Source organism: Enoplosus armatus, chromosome 20 (assembly GCF_043641665.1).
Source record: "Enoplosus armatus isolate fEnoArm2 chromosome 20, fEnoArm2.hap1, whole genome shotgun sequence".
In the NCBI taxonomy this organism is placed as follows: Eukaryota; Metazoa; Chordata; class Actinopteri; order Centrarchiformes; family Enoplosidae; genus Enoplosus; species Enoplosus armatus.
Genome location: NC_092199.1, coordinates 13,445,011 through 13,467,932, shown reverse-complemented (window position 1 = coordinate 13,467,932; position 22,922 = coordinate 13,445,011). Strand labels below are relative to the sequence as shown.

The window sequence follows — 22,922 nt, the reverse complement described above, 5'->3', positions numbered from 1 at the left end:
TCAAATCGGAACAGATACCTGGGGCGTGAAATGGATGTCTGTCCCAACAGAGGACACCCACAACTTCAAGCACAATCACTCAAAAGGACTCGGAACAAAACGCAGTGGATGTATGTCCGTCTCTGAGAAACTAAATCCCGCCATCATGCTTTGGCCTCAGACTTAACACACCTGCCCTTTCTTGTTTCTGTAGAGGCATTGGTTCCAGGTCACCCGGCTCCTGTTGGTACCAGTGTGACTCTGCCAGGTGTTTTCCTGCACGTACACAGTTAATAAAAAAACTGCAGCTTCTTGAAAACCTAAACGTAGCAAATGTAGATGCTTAGCAGGAGGGCAAATATGAAAAACGTAGAGGGAAATTCATAAAACCAGGGGGTTCATGTTGGAAACTACCAGCTGCTGAGACGTACACACAAAACAGCGCTTCCTTTCTTGAGTGGATCAGAGAGGAAGAGAAATGTTAGAGGCAGTGTGTAAACATGTTGCGAGGCAGAGGCTGCGTATGTGAATCGTATAGAGGCGAACAGAGATATAACCTTTGTTTATGAGTGCAGGCGGGGTGGCTGACAGTGTGTATAAGTCAAGCGAGGCCAGCCCACTCGGAGATCTACTGGCACGCATTAATCAAGCGCCAGGGGAGGAGAGAAACGCCTCGATACACCTCCACAGGACTTCCTAACCAGGGGGAGGGAATGACCACAAGGTTATTGTACCTCCACGAAACAGAGCGGCACTTTGATTCAACACTGCTGCGCTGAAATGCCTCTCCATAAATGTCTACTAACTGTGAACCGCAAGGGTGATGGCAATAGACTTTTTAGCGTCTGAGAATGGTTTGTCTGGAGTCATTTCACAGCACGAGTTATTGCCGCAATAATATCCAAGAGTGCGTCCTTCAGGGTGATTATGGGCTGTGACAGTGATGCAGTAGATGTGAGGCGCAGATGGGGATTACTGGTTATTATTGCTATTTTACAAATAGTAAAAAAAACAACAACTACTAAACTAACTAGTTTTGCTTTATGGTAATAACTAACTTTTTGAGATTCACTGGGTGAAATTGTCCTAATATACAGCGTTAAAAAAAGAGGTTACCGTAAAAGAGCCAACACAGCATCTGTATTTTAAAAAAAAGAGCATTTTATTAAAACAAAATGCTTATTTACAAGGCAAGAGATAATACATCTGTTGGAAAAGGCTTTGTACCTTTACAAAAAGGGGAGGCATATGCATACACAGCCAGCTTGGGAATGACATATTTGCATTACAGCTGTTTTAGCTTATTTCACCGTCAACTCGACCAGTAGTTTTACTTTATTTCATTACAAGAGGCCTGATGAAAAGACAAAACAAATGTAAAGTAAAATGGAATAGTCAGACATGTTAATACAGTTCAGGCAGTGGGTAACAAAAAAAAAGAAAGAGCATCACCTGTTATTCACAGGAACACAAAATTCCTCATTCGGCAGGGATAGAAAAGAAGCTACACATTTTTCGGTTTAAATACAAATTTGAGAGGACAAATGGATATTTTTGGGGGAAAAATGATAAAAGTGGAAAAATTGTAAGCTCTTGATACAGGAGTAATACAACAGAGACACAGCCAAAGCAACCAACAGAAGATTTCCCCGTCTCTTAAATAAAAAAACTCCCATAAGCTTGAGTGAAACACCTACACATGTATTTGTCCTGTCTCCGTGTCGTATTGAAGACAGGGCAACTGGCATCACACAGAGTCCCTGTCATTTAGTTATAAAAATAAATATGAGTTGAAGGAGAAATTTTGTTTTCATAAAAAGATTCTGTCAGTCCAGATATAACTATTAAGAATACTGGCAAGCCTTTGTTTCAACTTGATTCCACTTAGCAAACTATCTCAGTGTACTTTGATCAAGAGAAGAGGAAAAAAAAAAAAAAAAAAAAAAGAGTCCGTCAGGCTTCTGTTACAGTGAAGAGCAACATACATTTAACAACCCTTGTCCGTGTTTGTCAGATACGTAATAAAAGTAAACAAAAACACCTTTTCTTGCCCTGCATCTCGCCTCACTGTCCTCCATAGAGTCACATAGTCTTTTCCTGTCTGGTGTCTCAGAGCCAGGGGTGCCAGGCAGGGTCCATGCGGCACAGGTTGTCCAGGCTGTTTGCTGCAGCCACGAGGGTGTTGACCTTACTCTCTCCTCCCTCGAACTGAGCCAGGTTATGGAGGCGGGTCATGATGGCCGTGACGGCCTTCTGGACCAATGAGACCAACTGCTGGGAGTCCATGTTCTCTGGTTGGCCGGCCGGGGACAGAGGCATGGACGTGTCCTCTTGGGTCTTCTTGTGCCACGCAATGATCTCATCTCGAAGGACCGCCTTCAGGATACCGTCAACCTATCAGAGACAACGGAAATAAAATATCAGTTTTGACAACAAGAAAATACAAAAATAATTTCGATACCGAATGGGAAAGTTTATTTTTGACCTCGGAAACAGTTGATTGACCAAAAAAAGTCTTAACTCAAGGTCCATTTATTGCTTTTTTCAGAGCTTTCAACCACATCTTACCGTCTTCCTCTAAAGGTGAAGATGATCTTTGGCATCAAAGGCCATCTTTGAACAGAGACAGGGATTATGATTTCCCTCCATGTTACCAGTTTCATACTTAGGTCACATGGCAAACGCCATCCACAGATGAAGGAACGATGTGGTTGAAAGTGCCAGAAACAGCATGAAAGTGGACCATTTGTTTGCATTGTTTTTGGCCAAATTTTCACGCTTTTCACGTTTCCCAGACTTTGTGTTGCAAAGAATTATGCAAAAACTCAAGTGGCGTATAAACCTTTTCATAGCACTTAAGTATAACAAGACCATATAGCTGGTAACACAGTCTGAGAGATTCTTTGCTAATTCGATAACCATGGCATCTATCTGAAGTTCTCAATTATGTGTCAAAGGAATGCTGTTTACAGTATATATATATATATACACACACACACACACACACACACACACACACACACACACACACGACTTTCCTAAGCCGTGTGTTGAAAGTGTCCATCATGGGAATGAGAGCAATAAAACATGATAAAACCTCAGTTTATATGAAGCCAATCTCAAACATACACATAAAACAAAGCTGTTAAGTCCAATTAAGGGCGTGTCAATCACGCTCAGGGAGATCTCTCTGTGCTGTTAGCAGCTCATTATGGTGACACAGACCTGAAATACATAACCATCAAAACCATGACGGAGCCACAACACTAGCAATCATCACCTAACTGGGCACACACTGTTCCCTACCCTAACCTAAAGTGTTTCAATGGTTCCAGACTTCAATATATTTGAGTGGATGATTGTTAAGTGCTTGTTGGGTTTTGTTGTTTTCCCTGGAAACGTCCATTTTCTGTGACCACAAGAAGCGTTGGCCTCTGGCCTTAACTAGTTCACATAGTGGAGTGTTTTGTTTATTTGCATCTTAAGCACTCCTGCTCCCTCCACATCAGTCACACTTAAAGTACGAGGAAGGCCTATACATAGACACCACACGCCTGTCATTACTGCCCTGCTGCAGATACATTATACAACCCTCTGACTGCTCGTGCTTTCATTGCATTGTTTTTGTTTGGCTGTGGCTTTAGTGAACTTCCTCGTCGGGGTTTATCGAAGTTTGAGCACTAAACAATATCTGGAGAATTCAGCAGGAGCTTAAATTTGACAACAAACCACTGCATCTTGATAACAGCATGAAATACATCCTCTCTGACGCTGCCAGCAGACTTGAACCTCACATCTTAAACACATTCCTCCTAAAAACCCTTCTAAGGCTCATGTCACGTGAGTCAAGTTGAGTGTACTTATTTTAACATTCAAATGCACTGTCACAGTGGGACAGCTAGCTCATTTTACAGAATGTTTTTTCCTTTGGCCTCTTGGGGACAGCGGACACAAGCGGTAAACACAACACTGCCATATTATCACCTACAGCAGAGAAGGCAAACATATCCAGCAGATAAAGAGGAACGTTAGAATTCACTGGCCACCTGATGAACGCAGGTGCAATATTCACCCTCCTTTTAGCTCTGTTTTGGTCTCAACCGACTCCTGAGAGAACTAGCTGGCTCTTTAGCCGCTAAATGCTCCACTGTGTTCACCAGCTAGTTGTTATCTTTGTAGTGAGGGGAACTGCAGAGCTGGGCGAACGTTTTCACAAAAAAGTGATTAAAGCCGCTTCAAAGCAGCCTTATTACAGAAACTGCAACTTTATGTCTACATGCCTGTTTAAAGCTAAAATTATATAAATGTGACGAGCTAAATTTGAAACTATAAAATCCTATATCTCACATCATATACTATATTCAATACCTATATTCACTTGTAAAACTAAATCATGAATAAAGTTATTTATAGAGCAGACAAGGTACCTTGAAGTTTGGCTGTGCGAAGCATCGCGCCACTGCAATCATGGAGGCAGTGAGCGGGCCGGAGACGCCGATGGTGGTCAGGAACTCGGAGATGTTTGGCGTCAGGCGGAACGGAACGGGGCGATTAGCGTCCAGGTCGCCTGTGGCGTCGTTGATGTCGAAGCGGAAGTAGGAGACGTTCAGCTTTCCTGTGTCCTAAAAACAGAGAACAGTGTCAAGTTTAAAGTACATGTCAGCGGTCTTACAAACAAGTGTGTATATGTGAGGCAGGCCCCATGTATAAGAGTGTAAGAGGGAGGACATTTTGAATAACGCATTGATCAGAAGTACCTGCTCATAACCACTAGCAAATAAAGAAAAATGATCTATGAATATTCCTTTCCGCAGTGGTCTCCACAGTCCTTTGACCACATAAGCCCTGCAAGAAAATACTTCAGAGTGAGGAGTTACAAAACAAGCTCACACCAAAGAAATGGCTGCAGTTATTGATCTGCGTGCCCCAGACACTGTAACACGTCAAACTATCAGCAGCAGAACATCTATAATCCTCGACTCACTCCCACTCCCCTCTCCCCCGTCGCTCCCCGCTGACTTAAATATATACAGCCAGGTTTTCATCCATAAGCCTGCATTTATGTGCGAGAGGACCGCTACACGAGCAGCCATTCTGGAGAAGATAAGCTCCCTTATATGAAAAGGTGAGTGGCTCTGACAGCTTTATAGCAGAACATTTCATTCCAGCTCCTGCTCCCTTCTCCTCCTCAGTCTCGCCTCTTTCCTCCCCTCCCTCCTTCTCCTTAATTCCCTCCCTCCCTCCCTCCCTCCCGACTCTCTCTCTCTCTCTCTCCCCTACTGTCATTTGCTCCTCCAGGCCCCAGCGGAGGGCCTCAAGGCAGCGGGCTGAGACACCAGCTACCCCCAGGAGGCTCAGATAAGCCCACAGACGGTTGGCTGTGGAGGCAACGCTCAGAATGCTAAATCACCACACTGGCGGCCAGCGATGGCTTCATTTTTTGGGGCTGGTGTGAATGGGATGACGCAACACTAATGTGTCACATGCACTGACTTGGGGCTGTGAACTCGACTGTGAGAAATGACAGATACCGGGTAATTATAACAACTGTCAACGGTACATAGAAGGAGAGGAAATCCAACAGATTCTCAGGAGATGACGTGACGCTTTATGAAGACAGGTGTTGAAAGAATCAAGTCTGTAACTGAATTACGGCCTGATGAATGCCACAAAGCAGGGCCTCTTTTTGTTGATGCCTCAAAGCATCACTGAGCTCTATAAAAGGCAACTTGATGGAAGTTAAGGTCTCCATTTAGGCAGGGTGGGGCACAATGTAACGGCTGTGATGTCCTGTCCTTGCGCACACTCTCTCTCTCTCTCTCTGTTTGTGTGTGTGCGTACACTCTCCGTACCGTAATCCTCCTGTGTCTAATGGGATCTGCCGAGTGGAACAGGCAGAGAGGGGGCTTAATACCAGTGCTTAGCTGCCCGGAGGAACGCCTGTCAGCAAAGGCCGATTAGGATCAGAGGGGAGGGGTGGCCGACTGACACAATCATCTTTAATAATGACTTTGAGAAAGCTGTCTGCGGACGCCGAGAGCCAGACGGATGCGTGCGCACTGAGAGGCAGACGCACGCACACACAAACACGGCCTCTTCAAATTGAAACGTCTTTGATAGCTGTAGAGCAGAGGGACTGAATATAACGTTCTGTCAAAACATCCTTCGCATTGACAGCCTCTTGCTGACTGATAGGCCTAGCGTGAAAGTCATGGGGGAGAATGGTAACTCATACGGCCAGATATGGAGAGGGTAATGGTGATCTCTTAATGCGTCTATGAGAGTGTACATCTATTGAATTAGCCCCCGTCAAATGGATCCCACTCGCCCTTGTCAGGAAGTCCAACATGTTTCTGCTTGTGTATCTTTGCATGCGTCTCCTACCTGTGCTATCTGCAGCATCTCGGGGTTGAGCCTGTTGAGGTGGAGCATGAACTCGGCCAGGCCTATGAGGGCCAGCTGGATGGTGAACATCTTCCGGAAGGTCCAGTAATCTGTGGCGTTGGGGAAGGTGTGCAGAGCCCACTCCTTCAGCATGCTGCGAGGCACCATGTTCCCCTGCACCTCCTTCAGGATGTCCCGCAGAACCTGGCAGCAGATGGGAGGAGCAGAGGTTAGGTAGGCGGTGGTGGTCCAGCTAATATTGGGCCTCACATTCACACTCATGTTCAGCGCTCCGCCCTTTTTAACTCAACACACAGTTCACCACAGTTCATGGTGGATTTTCTTATTCCAGGGGCCAAAAATAGATGACCTGAGAGCAGATTATTTTCCATCTATCTGAAATATCAACGATAAATGTCAGGCTTTTTTATCTAAGAATCAGAGTGCAAAGACTCATTATGTCATAACAACAGAAATCCATCACATGAGGCAGAGATACATTTTCTGCACCAAAAAGAGTTTCACAGAACAAAATGCTATAAGCAACAGGCCTAGTCGAGTGGTCTGATGTTTTTCTTATTAATGGGTAGTTCTAGTTTTAGCAAAACTGAATGACAACACAGGCAGTGGTGAATTCAGCCAATCAGGTGCAGGAAGGATCCATGTGTTGTAAGGACATAAGGAACACATCTATAATCTGTTGACTGGCTGATATAGTAGCTTTCAAACTAAGTTTGACTGACCACCAAAGACAAAGTCCCTCATGAGAGCAAATCGTCCCTGTCCAGTGGAAACCATGTATCTCCAAATTTGGTAATTTTTAACATTTCAAATGTTATGTGTTCCTTTACAGTTTGAGAAAACCCTCCTATATCTTACACTAAATAAACCTTATAAAACAAATTGGATTATCTGAAAAAAGGTTATTTTTAATAGCTCATGAAAAACAGACGTTTTGGAGATACATGGTTTACACAGGACGGCAACAAAATGCTCAAATAATTGCTAGGTGACCATGACATGGCAGCACAGAGCTACTGTTAAATTACAATTCAATCACACAGGACGCATATCAATGCAGGGCATTAAAGGAGGTCACAGCTGTATTATGCGCTGTCTATGTCATGTGTGTAAGTATGTAGATCTGTGTATGTGATCGTCTCCATACCTGGTGGCTGGCCTGTGTGCCTCTGGCCTGCACAGTGGCCAGGCGATCGTAATATCTGGAGATGGGGTTGTCATGCTCGATGCCCTTCTTGGCGCAGCGCTGTTTGTAGATTTCCACCAGTGACAGAGATGAAGGGTTGTCCTCTACCAGCCGCATCTGAGGCGACACTGCCACCACTCGGGGCACTGGAGAGATGGAGGGAGGGAAGGCGAGGAAGAAGACAGGATACAGGTGGGGAAGAGGTGGGGAGGGGAGAGGAGAAAAAAGAAGAAGAGAGAGAGGTAGGGGGGAAGGAGGTAAAGAGAGGGGAAAACAACCAAGTCAGTGACACACAAACTGTAAACATTTGGTTTCACTTGCTAGCAAACAGTCCCTGTTTCACCACAGATCTAAACGTACAACTAAAATACTCCAGAGTTGGGAAACAGCTGCACAGACGGCTGCCATCTCTAAACAACAAGCCGGGTCAAAGAAGGTAAAAGGCTGTGCATGGGTCGCCCAGCGAAAGCAGTCTAAACATTTACATACACTGGCACCCCAAATCACATCTATACCAGCCATTCCAGTTGGGAGGAAATGGGTTGGAAGGGACTGTTGAATTCCCCGTCCATATTTCCCCTTAAACAAACCAATCAAGTGCATAAATTGAGAGTGGGCAAACATCTGGGTGGAGGCAAACCACGAGGGGATGACAGGAGAGGAAATAGTGCTTGAAAGCGAATTGAAATTGTGTGTGTGTGTGTGTGTGTGTGTGTGTGTGTGAAGCAGAGACAGAAAAGAGAAGACAAATGAAAGGAGAGGGTCACTGCCAATTGCATTGTGTATAGTAGCACTAGAGATGATGATGTGTTTCTGATCTCCAAAGACAGAAAGTTCTGATCACATCTGTGATGAACAAAAGAGACGTGGTGATAGAGGTAATAATGACTCATAAGGAAAAGATGAATAAAATGTAAATAAACAACATAAGCCTAGTGAAATGCTGTCCCACGTCCCTACATCTTTTTGAACCTCATGCACACAGGCACGCATCTCTCTCATCCCTGCTCCTACCAGTGAAGAAGAGGTGTCGCTTGGTGGTCTCCTTCCTCTTCTCCAGACAGGGGTTGAGGAGGCGGAGGAGCTGCAGGACCCTCTCCTCTCGGCGCGACTCGGTCAGGCAAGCGTCGTTCATCACCAGGTAAGGGTAGATCTTGCCATTGTGGCCGCGGATATAGAGACGACGTGCTGCTGTGTTGTGTTTCTGAACAATTTCCACTCTGGGCATGAACCTGGAGAGAGGCGCAGAGAGACACAACTGAAGTGATAAACGACGTGGGAGGAATGATATGTGGGTACAGCTCTCCTGTGTGTTTCCATGTGTATTTGCTGTTTTCTATTTTATCTCGAGGCATCAGAAGCAGGTAAATCTCTTACATTAAGTATTTTTAGAATAGAAAGGACCTCTAAATAGTAAGAATAGTGAAAGTGGCTGGTAGAGCAGAGTTGGTCAAAATTTCCCAGCATTTGGCTCATGACTGGCGTCATATACCATCCTGTCTACTAGGCCCAGGTGTCCCTGTGCAGAAGAGCCCTTTACCTTGCGATCTTGATGTAATAGTGCGTCGGCTTGGGCATGAGGAATTCCCCGGGGATCTCCACCTCGGCTGTCTGCGCAGAGAAGTTGCTGAGGAAGCGACACTTCTCCTCAATGAGGAAGAACTTGGGCAGCTGCTTGGTCTTGGCCTCCAGGATCTTGATCCACTTCTTCAGCTTGGAGATCAAATTGTGAAGCTTCATGGAGCCTGGCACGCTGAAGTCAAAGTCTGGTAGGGGAGAAGAGAAAATGTAATGTTAATGTAAATAAGAAGAATTGCCTTATAGCACTGGCCTTTACCCCATCCTTCCTGTCAAATGTCTTGTACATAACAGGGGGCCTGGTGGACTTAATGATTTAGTATCAATGACTGAAACAGAAAGTGATATCAAAAACTTAAAGAAAGAAGAAAACATACAAAAGCAGATGCAGGCTGCCAAGGATTCGAAAGTGGCCAGATAAAATCCTCAGGCTGGCTGAGTCAATGCGTTACTTTCCCCTTCCTAATCAGCTAGCCTCAAAATGCCCTTCAGCAAGACACTAACACCCCCGCCCCCAACCCCCCACCCCCCCCAACTGTTCCAGTAGAGCTGCTCTCAGCCGCCAACAGCACAACACTGTAACATAGTGGGCATCTCCCAGGTGTGTGTGTGTGTGTGTGTGACCTTTAACCTCTCCTGCAGCTATATGCTCCCACACCTGCGCTATAACTACACGTGTGTGTTTAAGTAACCTTGCCAAATAAAATACTATAAGGGGTTAAAACACACGCAAGCAGCAAACGCACAGGGGACGGTGCTCAAAGTGCAGTCAAATATGACTACAGGAAATAGAACGGAAATAAATAGAATCAAAGAGAATAATGTTTGAAAGCTTATTAGTCAGATGGCGTTTCAATGCAAACGTTGGGCGGCCTGTTTGAAACCACAAACTGTTAAGATTAAGATTAATTAAAGGAGATCTGGGTGTTTACTTTACCGTTATTTACCCAGTAACGTGGACTAAGAACACCTTGTTTTTCACAGTGATGGCTTAGGGGAGGGCAGTGGTTACACAAACTCACATCTGGGAAATGTTCACTCTAAATATTGTGTTGCACTGTTGCCCACTCCACTCCAGCCGTGTGGTGCCTTGCTTGAGGGAACTTCATGGATAAGTTATTCATGGCAGGCTGGCAGCACAAGGAGAACTGTTTGCTCTATCGACTTAAAACTCCCCGGTGGAGGCTGGTAGCTGATTAAATTAGAGCTATAAAAATGAGAGTCTTAAAGTATTAAATTCCTGTTTCAAGTCACAACTCATATTGCACATAACATATTGCTGCAGCAATAACAATGGAAGGAGGGGAAGTGAGCCAGGCAGGTTTTCCATTTTAGAGTAAAGCCCCCAGGACAACATGTAACATCACACACACGCACGCACACACACACCCCTACCTCTCCTATTTCAGTACACCCTGTTGTGCCGCCTGTTATAATGAATCCATGAAACTGCAAGGCCTTGCCATTTCAAACCTGTTCAATCTCTCCCAGAGTGAGACCTCCTAATACTTTAAATAAGCCCTTTAAAACAGCCAATGTTCTTTTTCGGAGTGGCCCTATTTTCGCTATCCGTCTGCCTGCAATTCACCTGCCTCGATAGCTGAGGTAAAATTGAAACAGTCCTGAGGAATTGCAACCCGACTACAATTCAGCACCATAAACGAGTATAATGCGTACAAATAGAAAAGGCGACACATGCTCCACTCCAGCCATGAAGCAGTATAGTAATATAATTCCATCTTTGTTAGATATAAAACATTTGACCTGTTTAAATCTGGAGACGCAGGCATTATGTTATTACAACTCAAAAGAAAATTACCTGAATATTTAAAGTAGACCATTCCTGTATATCAGTGTCAATATATATCACCTTGTTCTGAGATCTAATTCAAGTTAACATTCTATAGATTTTAATGCGTCGCTGCAGAGGTCAGCGGCGACACTTCCACACCTTTTGTTAAAATCAGATCAGTGGTGCATTGTGAATGACACATTAATGTGTGAACAAATGATGCAGCACCCACCCAACCACCCACCCTCCCTCCCTCAGGCCAGACAGTGAAAAGTGCTGCAGATTTTGCACATGACAGACGGACTGTGTCGACTTCAATTTCAGTACATTGACACATTTTCCAATTTATCTATTGGCCTTGGGACATCTGCTATTCATGCAAACTTTGTAAAAAAGGACCAAGTGTTGTGACATTAACATTACAGTACTATTTTTAACCAGAATATAAACACTGTTACGGTCTAATTATAATTAGCATTGCTAAAGCACATCTATTTAGTTTGAACCTTGATCCTTAAATGTGTGACAACATTAAAACTACGGACAGTTTCTGGGAGAAACTGCAGAGGTGCTCTGTGGTGAGTTCAACACAGCCAGCAAGACCAGAAAAGAGTTATTTTCAGTCCCCCTGAACTCATCTTTGACCCCTGCTCTGTCAGCTAACTGACGGAATAGGACGCTGAGAGAAAGAGTGTGGTGTGGAAAGTAGCCAGGCTGCTCTCTGACCTGTGCGTAGAAACCAGGGCTGGTACTCTGCCCTACCTGGCCTGCCTGACAGACCACAACAGAGGATCTGCACTGCTGCACCAAATTATGGATCCAGACTCAGGAGGTGGGCCACCTCTGTGTATTGAACCATCACGACTCGGTGTGGGACTGTATGAATGTGTGTGGTGGGATGCAGTCAACTCAACTTTATTATGTCTGATTGGGGAGCTGAAGTTTGAGCGTGTCAGCATGTACTGTATGAGGTTAGAGGTGTTTCTGGCAATAAAACTTCACATTTAAAGCTTATGACTGACAGCTAACTGAGGGTACATAGGTGCTATGCCAAATTGCTATACAGAATTATACTGCGTTACATTTAACTATGCTGAACGTCATTTTAGCATGACAAATGACTATTCAATAGGCACCGAATTAAAAGCCAGGAAACTTGCGCATTTTTTTCAGAAAAAGCTCTTCTGACAAAAGTCTCTGGAACAGATCCACTGCTAAAACAGTAACTCATGCAAATAGCATTCGCCGTAATTGGATTTGAATGCCTCCCTGCTGCCAAATGTTATATGTGCACACATAAACCCATATTTTCCGGCCCACAAACGCTGTGAAAGCGAGTGAGCCCCCTAACGTGGTGCGGGGAATGGGAGCTTGGCTGCTCAGCAGCTCTGTAAACCCTGTTTGTTCCGCTCTGGAAGGCTTGTGTGGTTTCAGTCTCTGTCGGCCCTCCTCCCACGTCGCCGTGGGGACAGCTGGGTAGCAATGGTCGGCAGGCACCCTGCGAGGCAGAAGCCCCAGTGACGCCTGGCTGCGTGAGCACAGCTGGCACTGCAACATCTGGAAAGATTCATCAGCACGGCGCTCACTCCGAGTCTCGCTCTCTTGTTTGTGTTGTTTATTCAGTCAGCCCATGTGCCGTTTCCAATGCTTTTGCTTGCTAATGCCATCACACCTGTTTCCTCTCAGACTCTTATTCCTATTGTTTTCTATTTTTAATCTCCTCTCTTCCATCTCTTATGCTCCTTTCTGTAATTTTCTGCGCTCGTCAGCTCTGGCCTAACCTTGTTAAGGCTTTCTTCCTCTCTGAGTCAGGTGATCTTTTTTTTTTTCCCTAGCTGCTTTTCATTCACTCGCTGTCCTTGTCCTCCTCTATCCCAGGGCCAAACACATTAGCTCTATTGGCCACTCTCAGGACCAGTGGAGGGGAAAAGCACAGGAGAGACTGAAGAGCACAGAGGGGGAGGTGGAAGGAGAGGGAGGAGCCGCTGTGTGGAAATGCAATAAAAGAGGGACCGGGCGGTTTACTGTGAGTGTAATTCAGCGAACATGTATGTGTAGTCAGTCCATAGGCGTGAAAAGGAGTCAGCAAAGAGGTTTAGTTGAACACTGAGAGCGGGGGGGAGCTGCCGACGGTCCTTGTTTAAACCGGGTCCAGTGAACTGTGGTTCAACTCCCTTATGCAATGTAGGAAAACAGACACGTGGCTTCCAAAAACAGGGGAATGATTGTTTGGAGAAAAATGTCTCAGAGGGGGCCTTGGCTAAACTAGAACTGCACCTGTCCTGTTGGATTCCACAGCTTGCACATGAAACTGAACATGCAGGCCAAAATGACTGGAAGCTTCATCATTGCCTTACAAGCATACACATGAATATCACAGAGTTTTTTTGCTTTGAAATGTGTTAATCCAAAACTGGGGATGGATCAGAGAACTGTCGCTCATTGCAGCGTGTCTTCCAACTCCTAATCTTTGATGTCACATCAGTGTACAACACCTCAGAGACTAGATTGGTAAAGTAGAAAATGTGCCATTAGGAATTTTCTGAGGATTCAGTATCAAAAAAGGTAGTTAATTTGAAGCTATATACCGTCTGTAATTCACTCTGTCAATGGGTCACCTCATTGATGGCGTGATATTTGACATTAGTGTGTAAAATGTTGTCTCACATTGGAAGTCTAGCATCAAGTAAAACAGTGAAGTCCAATCCAGTGAATGTCCGAACATTAAAAACCTCTAATGGACAAATTCGGTGTACTTGGTGATTTAAGGGTTGTTTATTTTAGTAATTAATTGCCAATTCTACTCTCTTCTACTTTTCTCTGTAATGAGAACACAATAGCTACACTGCTTGTGTTTTGAACCAATATATAACAGGGAAAAGGGAATTAAGTGTTTCATCTCTATGCCACAGTAGCTTCAGTAGCAGTATACTCTCGAATTCACCTACCTGTTCCAATATTTTGTGAGCTATATTGACTTTTGGTAAAGCGAGCAACCTGTAAACCCTTTGTTCCCTGACAAAGAGGATAATACTTCCAGCTCCAGCAACAATAAAACAGCACTTGACTGGTGGCTGAGGGTACTTAGTCTAAGTGGGGTTACACTACATTTACATTTCAATATAAAATGGCCAAAGTTGCCAAGAGCCAATATGGTAGAAATCATTTTACTCAGCCTCTGGTGGACTATAAGTCTATAAAACCTGCATTGAGAATCCATTTCACCCTGATATAAAAAGCTGCCAAGAAATAAAATAATTTCATTACAGTAACAGTAGAGAGATGTAGAGCAACAAATTATGTTTTACAGACTTTTAAACCCTACTAAGACTAAAGACTGTACTTTTACTACAGAGTTCAGCTGTCTTCAGCTGAGACAAGAGCACTCAGACTGCTGCTGTATTCAATCAAACCTGGACAGGTTTTGTGTTTGTGCAGATCAGCAGTGCAGTGCTGCTCCAGCTTAGATTAGAAATGCAGTTGACTTGTGTATAATCAAAAACCAATGTAGACGTGAGCACACACACACACAGTGTAATAAAGACAGAAACACACACAGATAAACAGATAATCTGGTTGGAAACCTTAATTACACTGCAGAACACCAATGCTCCAGCTGCTCCAAGCGACAGTGCAGTCTGTCCTGACAGCGCTGATATGAGCAGCCCAAGTGTCTGCGCAGATATAATGTGACTGGTTCAATATATGGCTACAGAGGCCAGTTGGGCAGCTGTCTCATCATTTAAACTAGTGTAGGCATGAAAGGTGGCTGATGTCTTTAGCAAGAGCTGGGAGGTGTTGCTGGTTTCGCTACCTGGCCAATTGTCGCACCTTGTCAAATAGTCAAAAAGGTTGCCTGAAAACATACGCTTCACATTTTATGTCTCTTCAAATTTCCAAGTGTTATGATGAAGTTGCAAAGAGGTAAACCAGCGATGCTAAAAGTAAACATGGCTGACAGCCATGAAACTAAAGTGAAGTTCAAAAAGTAAACATCAGAACAACCTCAAAACGTAAGAGCTCTTCAACACTTGTTTTTCTTTCTGTCTGTTCTATGTCAATACAGCCAGTCGTGAGTATATTTTAAAAGCCAACCAACCTGTTGTGAACTGTCCCTTCATCTTCTGAAAAACGGGGTCCTGGGCTGTGGCCTGGGCCCGACGGGCTAGTGACTCAGAGGCAGCGCTGGAGAACATGGTGGAAACATTGGAGACGTTCTCCAAGCCAACACCAAAGGTGCTAACCAGCTTCTTGACAAAGTTCAGTGTATGCGGTGTGATCTTGGCGTCAGATACTGCACCACTCTTCTCAAATGCCACCGAGTAGCATTTAGCCAGGCCCTGCTGGAGCTGCCTCAAGACCTGCAGAGAGAGGGAAAAGTTACAGTAATATAAATTAGAGATGTCCCAACATTTGTCTACAATCCAAATCCTTTCATTTTAAAGCATCTGTTGAGTCTGATCGCTATACTTTATACTATACTTTTATAACCCACAGTCCTCGATGATCATAGACACACACACGTGCATGTTTCTTAAAGAACAAGGTGCAGCGATGTGATGCCATACAGCAACCAAAGCAAGGGAGAGAGGGAGGGTGATGATGGCACAGCGTGCCTCTGCCCCTGATTGCCCCGTGGAACGAAGCATAGAGCCTGCAGCTGCTGCAGAGTGCCCCAAACCATCACAGATAATCACACAGACACACACACACCAACAAACTTCCGGCTCTAAATCCCTTGCCCCATCCTACACGCTCACTGCACCCATCCATCACCTGTCTCAGTCCTCTCTCCTGCTGCTGCCTCTTTCTCCCAGTCTTCCCCTCCACCCACAGACCAGCTACCTTGCGTAGTATGCTGCCTGGCACGGCTAAAACAATTTGCAGCAGCACCAAGCTCAGTTTGGACGATTGTGTCAGGCCCACCTCCTGCACTGACGCCCACACAATTAGCTGAGGGAAAAGGCACTGTTAGCTGAATGGGTGATTTAAGTCGACATGTGCTTCAACAAAAAGGATTTGAGAAAATACCAGCCAAAAAGTAATGAAATTAAGGGAGGAATCCACTATCTGAAATGCATGAGTCTACTGGCAATTCTGTCTTGAATATAATCTGCAATTACTGGGTTTATAGCAACACTAGATCAGTCAGGGAAAAGGGAGAAAGTGACGACCTATTCACAGACAAGTCGGGATAGCACCTTAGACTAAACAGATGTGTCTGCCCACCAGAGAGACAGGAACTGCCAAATTGTGGTCATCTGGTTGACCAGGTGGCGTGACACACACATACATGAGATGTGCACTCCGACTTGCTTTCACACATATAAACAGATGCATGAAAGTCACAACCAGCTGTATTATTTTTCTCGCCATCTGATCCACTTAAAAACACACACGTAGCGACAAAGTCAGACACACACGAAACCAACACCTTTGTTCTCCTCACCTCTTCATGCCAGTTCTCCCTGAACCACACCATCTGGTCCACGATGCCCTCCAGGGAGGAGAGCAGGGTAGGGTGTAGCTCCCGCTGCATGTGCATGATCCGACTGCAGCGCCACATCGGGGCGGTGGCCCGGATAGGCCCTGGGTCGGAGGCCCCCGTGTGAGGCTGGGCCCCCACTGAACTGGGCTGCTGTTGTCCAGATGCATCTGGGGAACAGGAGTGGGTAAGAGGAGGAGAGGGGGATGCGACAGAAGGGTAAAAAAACAGTAGACGGTAATCAGGATTGGAAAAGCAAATAGGAAGGAAAAAAAATAAGCAGAAGCAAATATGAGACTTTCTTGAAGTACAAACCATTTAGAAGAACAGATAAAGAGATGTGCAGTCCAGAGTTACACTGAGGGAAGTTATATGTTCTTCATCCACACGTACCTTCACATTTTAATAACTAACTAAAGAGCTTTTAATGTTCAGTGTGGTAATGTGGCAACACACTACAGCCAGCCGTGTTTACTTACCACTTTTGTAGCGCTCCCTCTGCTCGATCTTGAGTGTCAGGTAAAGGGTGCGGATAGGGAAGTAGACAGCCTGGGGGTACACTCGTCCCACCTAGCAGATAAAAGAGGGTCACAGATTACATTTCAAAGACTCCCCCTCAGGACCGCAAAGGAGAGAGAGAGAGAGAGAGAGAGAGAGAGAGAGAGAGAGAGAGAGAGAGAGAGAGAGAGAGAGAGAGAGGAGGCAGACAGTGGTGGAGAGGGAGGAGATGGAGAGAGAGTGGGACAGAGAGATACTGTTTGTGTCAGAGAGAGAAAAAAAAGAGAGAAAGATCATACTGATACAGCCGGAGACCTCTGCTGTAACAGAGGGAGTGTTTGAAGCTTTGAGTCAGGGGAGTTAGGGAAGTTAAAAACACGTCATGGCTGAATTACAAAACTGAATGTGACTGATGATGAAATTGCCCTCAAGACATTCAAGAAAAGTCACTGACAACATTGCAAGGCTTAATGGTTGAAGTCAGGACATAAGAGACTTCAAGTTTTGAACACATAGCAAATTCACCTCAAAACTTGGCGGAGTCAGATTCCTTTGATAAGTAATGCAGCAGGTGAATTCAGTGTCTAGCTTTGGTGTATAATTTATATAATCTGACTAAGGTCACAGTTCACTGATTATTTTGCTACATAGCCTATAGTTCAGCATCCAAGCTGGAAAATAATTCTGAAATCAAAAGTCTGTACTGACTGAAAATGTCTGCGACTAAACGAAAAAAAACAGAAAATTGATGTTTCAAAAAAAGTTAGCAAGCTACCTTAGCAGCAAACTGGTAGAGATGGCAACATGGAAAGCGTTTGTCTAAATACACACCTGATATAAAGTCTTGAACATGCAGTAAAAGCTCTGAACAAATTCTCAAGTGGCGCCTTTATGCAGCTATAATACCAATTCCACACTTGTCACCAAATGACATTCTAATACATAAGAGGGCGACCACACATCGCACAGAGAAATTGTAAGCGAGCGAGTTAAACTCAACTCGACACTGATACATTTTTGCATGTGACATTTTGGCTATCACTGTGCTTGCACAAAGCGAGTGTCTAAAGGTAGGACATGAGCTGTGACAAAGCTCCATAAAACTCTACAGAGGCGAGAATAGAGATCTGTCGTTTTTTAAACTATAAGCAGCAGTAAAACAAGCTCTGCCCACAGCTTTCGTTTTTTGAACATTTCCAATGATGGTGGTCTTAAAGGAAAGTTACATATAATCTGAGATTTACTCATACATATACACATATATATATATATTTCAGATATACTTACTTTTAGTCTCGTCTCCAAATAGGTGTAGGTGTAGTTATTAAGACTGATAGAAATTATGACTAAAAGTACAAGAACAATAACCAGGCTGAAAAACAAAAAACAAAAAGAGATTTTTCCTTGAAATTCTAGGTGGGAGAGATCTGCGAGCCTGGCTTTAGGCCCACTGGATATTGGTGGAAGACCAAACCACAAGGTTCTCTCAGTCTTCGGAGTACCATTTCATGGGTTGCAATTACATAGCTACTTGATCCCTTATAGACTTTCTATACGCCTGCAGGGCAGAAAGGGATACCTCCACATCTCAACAACAAAACTGAGCTCAGTATGAGTAAATGTGGGTCGAGGAAGGATGGAGGTGGTGGAGGGGGATACAGAGATAGAAAGAGGAGAAGCTTTTTTCACACTTTAGCCTAAGGCTAAATGGATTTTGGACCCTCTAAGCTTTCTCTGACTCTATCCAAATTTCTCTGACATCTAGCGCAGGTCTCCAGAGGGATTCTCAAACTGCACAAATCAAGATTACACAAAAACTAGCTCAAGTTTAAAGCTGCCCATGGTGAGAATGGGTCGGCCCACGGTTAACTAGAACATATAGTGCAGTTCTCCTTAGACTGGACTACTAAAAGAGCTGTACCAGATCTCTGCAGGTCTCAAATTCTTCAAGAGCCTCAGCTCCCACAATCCGTGTAACTCATAGCTCTACACGGTCACTCAGCCAGCGGTGGATTGCTGTAAAGGCAGCACCAAGGCAGGGGAGACGGATAGGATTAACTAAGTGGTGAAAGGGGCTGCTGCTGTTGTAGGTCTAAACCTGGACAGCCTGGAGACGATTCAGAAGAGAAGAATGAAAACCACTATTAAATTGAACTACATCTAAGAAAACACTTTCCACCTCCTCAATGGTGAGGTAATTTAGCTATGGAGCACCTTCAGCAACGACCTAACTCTTTTAACTGCTCTTTTATGGCTGAAGTACAGCCATCTGTACAAAAAGCCACAGCCTCAGTCATGAGAAACTAAAAATAAGTTATTGTCACCTCCTCCTACTGCAAATTTGCAGAAATGTATAAACTACCCATGGCTGTTAAGCCAAGCGAATATGTACAGTATATGGAAACTGTGTACACACCCCTGCAGATGTATTAAATTGAATGTGGGCACATTTGCACACCCTATACATATTAGGTATTCTGCAAATGTCCACACACTACCTTCTCTTAATCTCTCACATTTCTCAAATTAATATACCGCATATACAGTAAATATGTAATTTTTATGATTCTCCTTTTCACATTGCTCAAAAACAGAGAGAAGAAAGACAGATTTAAAGTGAAAAACACACTATTGAGATGAGAAGTGAGGGACTAGAGTCTAGAGAACAGGAAGAGGGAGTTCTAAGTGGCAACTAACAGCAGCATTAAAGATGAAAGAGGAAGGAAGGCAGAGAGGAAGAGGAGGAACCAGAGATCAGCCGGCTAATGGGAAGATAAGACATGTCATATTTGGGCGAAGCTGAGGTGGGCTGAGAGGAAGAGGGCGAATGGTAGACAAGGAGGAGGCAGCGAGGGGGGGGGGGGGGGCGCGTGTGGGGAGAGGTGGTGAGATTCTCTGTTAACTTCTGATTCATCTTCCCGCCTGCCCCCAGGCGCTCTTCTCCTCACCTTCATCAATATTTCAACATGCGTTTTTTAAACATCCCGCCGCCGCAGAGAAACTCTAAATAATTCAGGCGAGCGGCAGAGACAAAGCCTGCCGTGCATTAAAATGTGGTTTTCTCTTTACATAAGAAAGGGGATGAAGAAAAGGGTGTCAACCTTTTATCCTTCAGTCAGTACAGTGTGACCAGGCAGACCAAAGGGAGCGCTGGATCTCCATAGGTGGAAAATCTCTACAGTCGCCCAATGACATCCATTCATATACATGCAAAAGGCAGGTGCTGGTTTAAGTGACGCAACTGTACCCAAGAGGTCACAGCTTTGAACCTTGTAACAACCACGAGTCCTGCTCAAGTGTCCTCTAGACAGACAAAACAGCTGAGAAATTAGCATGTTACATAAAAATTCCAGGATATAAACATAAATGCAAACTGTTCAGTAAGTTTCTACTGCTGTGTTCATTTATTTAACAGCTAACTTGCATTAAGTCAGCTTGTTAATGAGATTAACAACCAACCATCAGTGGGGTGTTTCCTCTTTATCTGCACGCTGAAAAGTAAAGAGGATTCCCAAAGTAATCATCACTCCGTCACACACTTTGTCTGTCTTTCCATGATACTACATCTATCGCTTACACTACCCAGTTGCATGTTAAAACCCTGTCTCTTCCCCCCCTTTATCCTCCTCCACACTTTCCCTCATATCCTCTATACAATATTCCTGCTCTGCTGAGAGGACGGCTGTTTGTTATAGCAGGCTTCTCTTTGAAGATCACCCTCTTCAAATTGCGCGGAAATAATACTCCATTAAGCAAAGCAAATTAGTCCTCGGTTTAATTACTAGCTCTGTTCCTGCAGTGCGGATGCGTACGATATTAACTTTATAATCATTTCTTGAACAAATAATTTAAAAACCAATTCACCAGGGACTGGTGAAAGCCAATAAATTGCTGTAAAAGGGACAGTGAAAGAATCTGAATGCTTAATTTCGTAAATAGAAAGCAGGAGAGGGGCCACTTTGGCGTGAATGCAGTTAATTTATCTTGATTAGAAAGACGTGCATAAGCACTAATGCTAACACACCAGCCAGATGTGTTGCCCCAAATGGATGAAAGAAGCCAAGAGAAAAAAAAAAAAAATGAAAGATTGATGGATGGAGCAGACATTCAGACATGAAACTGCAGAAGGCAGAATGAAAAAGCAACAAGGGGAGGAGAGAGGAGATTTTATAACATATTCTATATTCTAAGCTGTTTTCATTGACAAGAGTAGACCAAGAGGATTTTGGCTTAAGTTCAATGGGGATCTTGATCTGGCTATGGGATAGGGAGCTTTATAAAGGCCTCTCACCTGGCTGATTAGGTTGAGCAGAGGTTTGCCTTCTGAACCAACCAGGCAGGTCAGAAGCTGCGGTATCCATGCCAACCACTGAATAGGCGGGACTCCAATGCAGTACTTGTCCACGGCATCTGCCAGGGTGTTCTTGTCATCGAAGCTGAGTAGCCACAACACCTACAGATGAAAACAGAACACAAACAATGTGAGATTGGGGGAGGAGGAGGAAGGTGAAGACAGGAGGAGAGACAGATAAGAGGAAGAAACAAACAAAAAACACATTACATACAACGCTGGTTATTCTGCCAAGTCACATTCAAATATTCCATAAATTTTAAAATAAAGTAACTACCATAAGATACCAAGTAGCAAGAGGTAAGGTCTCTATCATTAATCAGACCGTTACTGCTTCCCCGGCTCTTTTCACAGCAGGGGGAGGTTTGCAGAGCAATGGACGAGTACATCTTGGCAATCCTTACTTTGATCAAAGCTGAGCCAATGTGGAGGTGATCTCTCCTCCCCTGGCATGCTCGTGTGTGCATCTACATTATGATGAAGACATTAACCCCACTCAACCCCCCCCCCCCCCCCAAGGCTCTCTTCAGCGAGCCAACCTGGGTACACAGATTGTGTATAATTACTGATAATGACTGGTCATCTCACTTCACCCATCAGGACTAAGCGCTGCCAACCCAGCTTGGCAGCACAATACCAGGGGGGTCACCAGAAAAAAACATCTAATTGGAATGTGAAGCTGGTAGCAGCCACTATTAGAACAGATAATGACAGCAATGCCTGATGCTAACACTGGACGTGGCAGGACCATATCTATTATTTATCCAGCCTGACACACAGAGGTAGCTGGTCTTTTGCTATTGAGACAAGTCTCTCTAATCGGACTCTCCGGTGGCAGTTAAGTCAGGTTTTTACAATCTCTCAGCCTCCTCCAGCTAGTTTATAAATAATAGAGCGGAAAATAGATCCAGTTTGTAAAAGTTTGTTTTTAATTAAGCTAAAAATGACTAAGAATTTACTTAATTCTGCCATAAGGACTTTCTTACATTTTGTGCTAACCACCTGACCTGAGTACAGTATGGCAGAGCACAGCAGGTCTCAGTGGTTTACCCATTAGAAGAACATATAGAGGTCTTTCTGTGCTCACCTCTGGAGGGGCTGTATTGAATGAAGTTGGTGTGTGTCTGTGTAAGAAGGTGGGGTGCTTGTTAGCAAGGAGGCCATCTCTTTACCTCCCACACAAGGCTTACTCAATTGGTAAGTGTGGCAGCATTGGTCTGACTGTTAAGACAGTACAGTCCATGTGGAGGGTCATGAGATTGGAGTATCAGGGGAGGCCATTAGTCTGTTAACCCCCCCGTGCCAGAGGATGGCCTTCACTCCACCATCAATCTGCCGTGGGATCCCGTCCACACTGTCTACTGTTGGACTATAAATCGATCAAATTACTACTCTGCTTGGTGCTGTGGAGTCTGAAGGGGGAAGAAAAGCATGCCTTTCTTCTCATCAGCACCAATAATGTATGGGCCGGATGGGGTCAGGAAACTAGTGTATTAAAAGGTGACCCTATCTGAAAGAAGGCCTGATTGATGCTACAGGTTTTATAGAAACAGGGGTTAGGTTCAGATGTGGTTGCTGACATGCTTGTTTCAGAGCAAACAAAAAAAGATGAATTCAACTCATAAATCCTCAACAACTGAAGACAAGA

The 22,922-nt window shown here is 44.4% G+C and overlaps 1 protein-coding gene across 3 annotated transcripts in view; it reads right to left on the bottom strand.

The window, feature by feature from the left end:
* Window positions 1-1,946: 1,946 nt before the first annotated feature.
* trrap (transformation/transcription domain-associated protein) overlaps window positions 1,947-22,922 on the bottom strand; it is a 76,208-nt gene continuing 55,232 nt past the window's right edge. For 2 of the 3 annotated variants that reach the window (XM_070926531.1, XM_070926532.1), the window contains 10 exons: window positions 21,215-21,376; window positions 16,905-16,995; window positions 16,390-16,595; window positions 15,040-15,301; window positions 9,111-9,336; window positions 8,585-8,802; window positions 7,532-7,716; window positions 6,364-6,567; window positions 4,407-4,601; window positions 1,947-2,373 (listed from right to left, as the gene is read on the bottom strand). In XM_070926531.1, the coding sequence (XP_070782632.1) occupies window positions 2,089-2,373; window positions 4,407-4,601; window positions 6,364-6,567; window positions 7,532-7,716; window positions 8,585-8,802; window positions 9,111-9,336; window positions 15,040-15,301; window positions 16,390-16,595; window positions 16,905-16,995; window positions 21,215-21,376 (2,034 nt within the window). In that variant the 3' untranslated portion in view covers window positions 1,947-2,088. The remainder of the gene's footprint in view (window positions 2,374-4,406; window positions 4,602-6,363; window positions 6,568-7,531; window positions 7,717-8,584; window positions 8,803-9,110; window positions 9,337-15,039; window positions 15,302-16,389; window positions 16,596-16,904; window positions 16,996-21,214; window positions 21,377-22,922) is intronic. The other variant, XM_070926533.1, reaches the window with a different exon arrangement.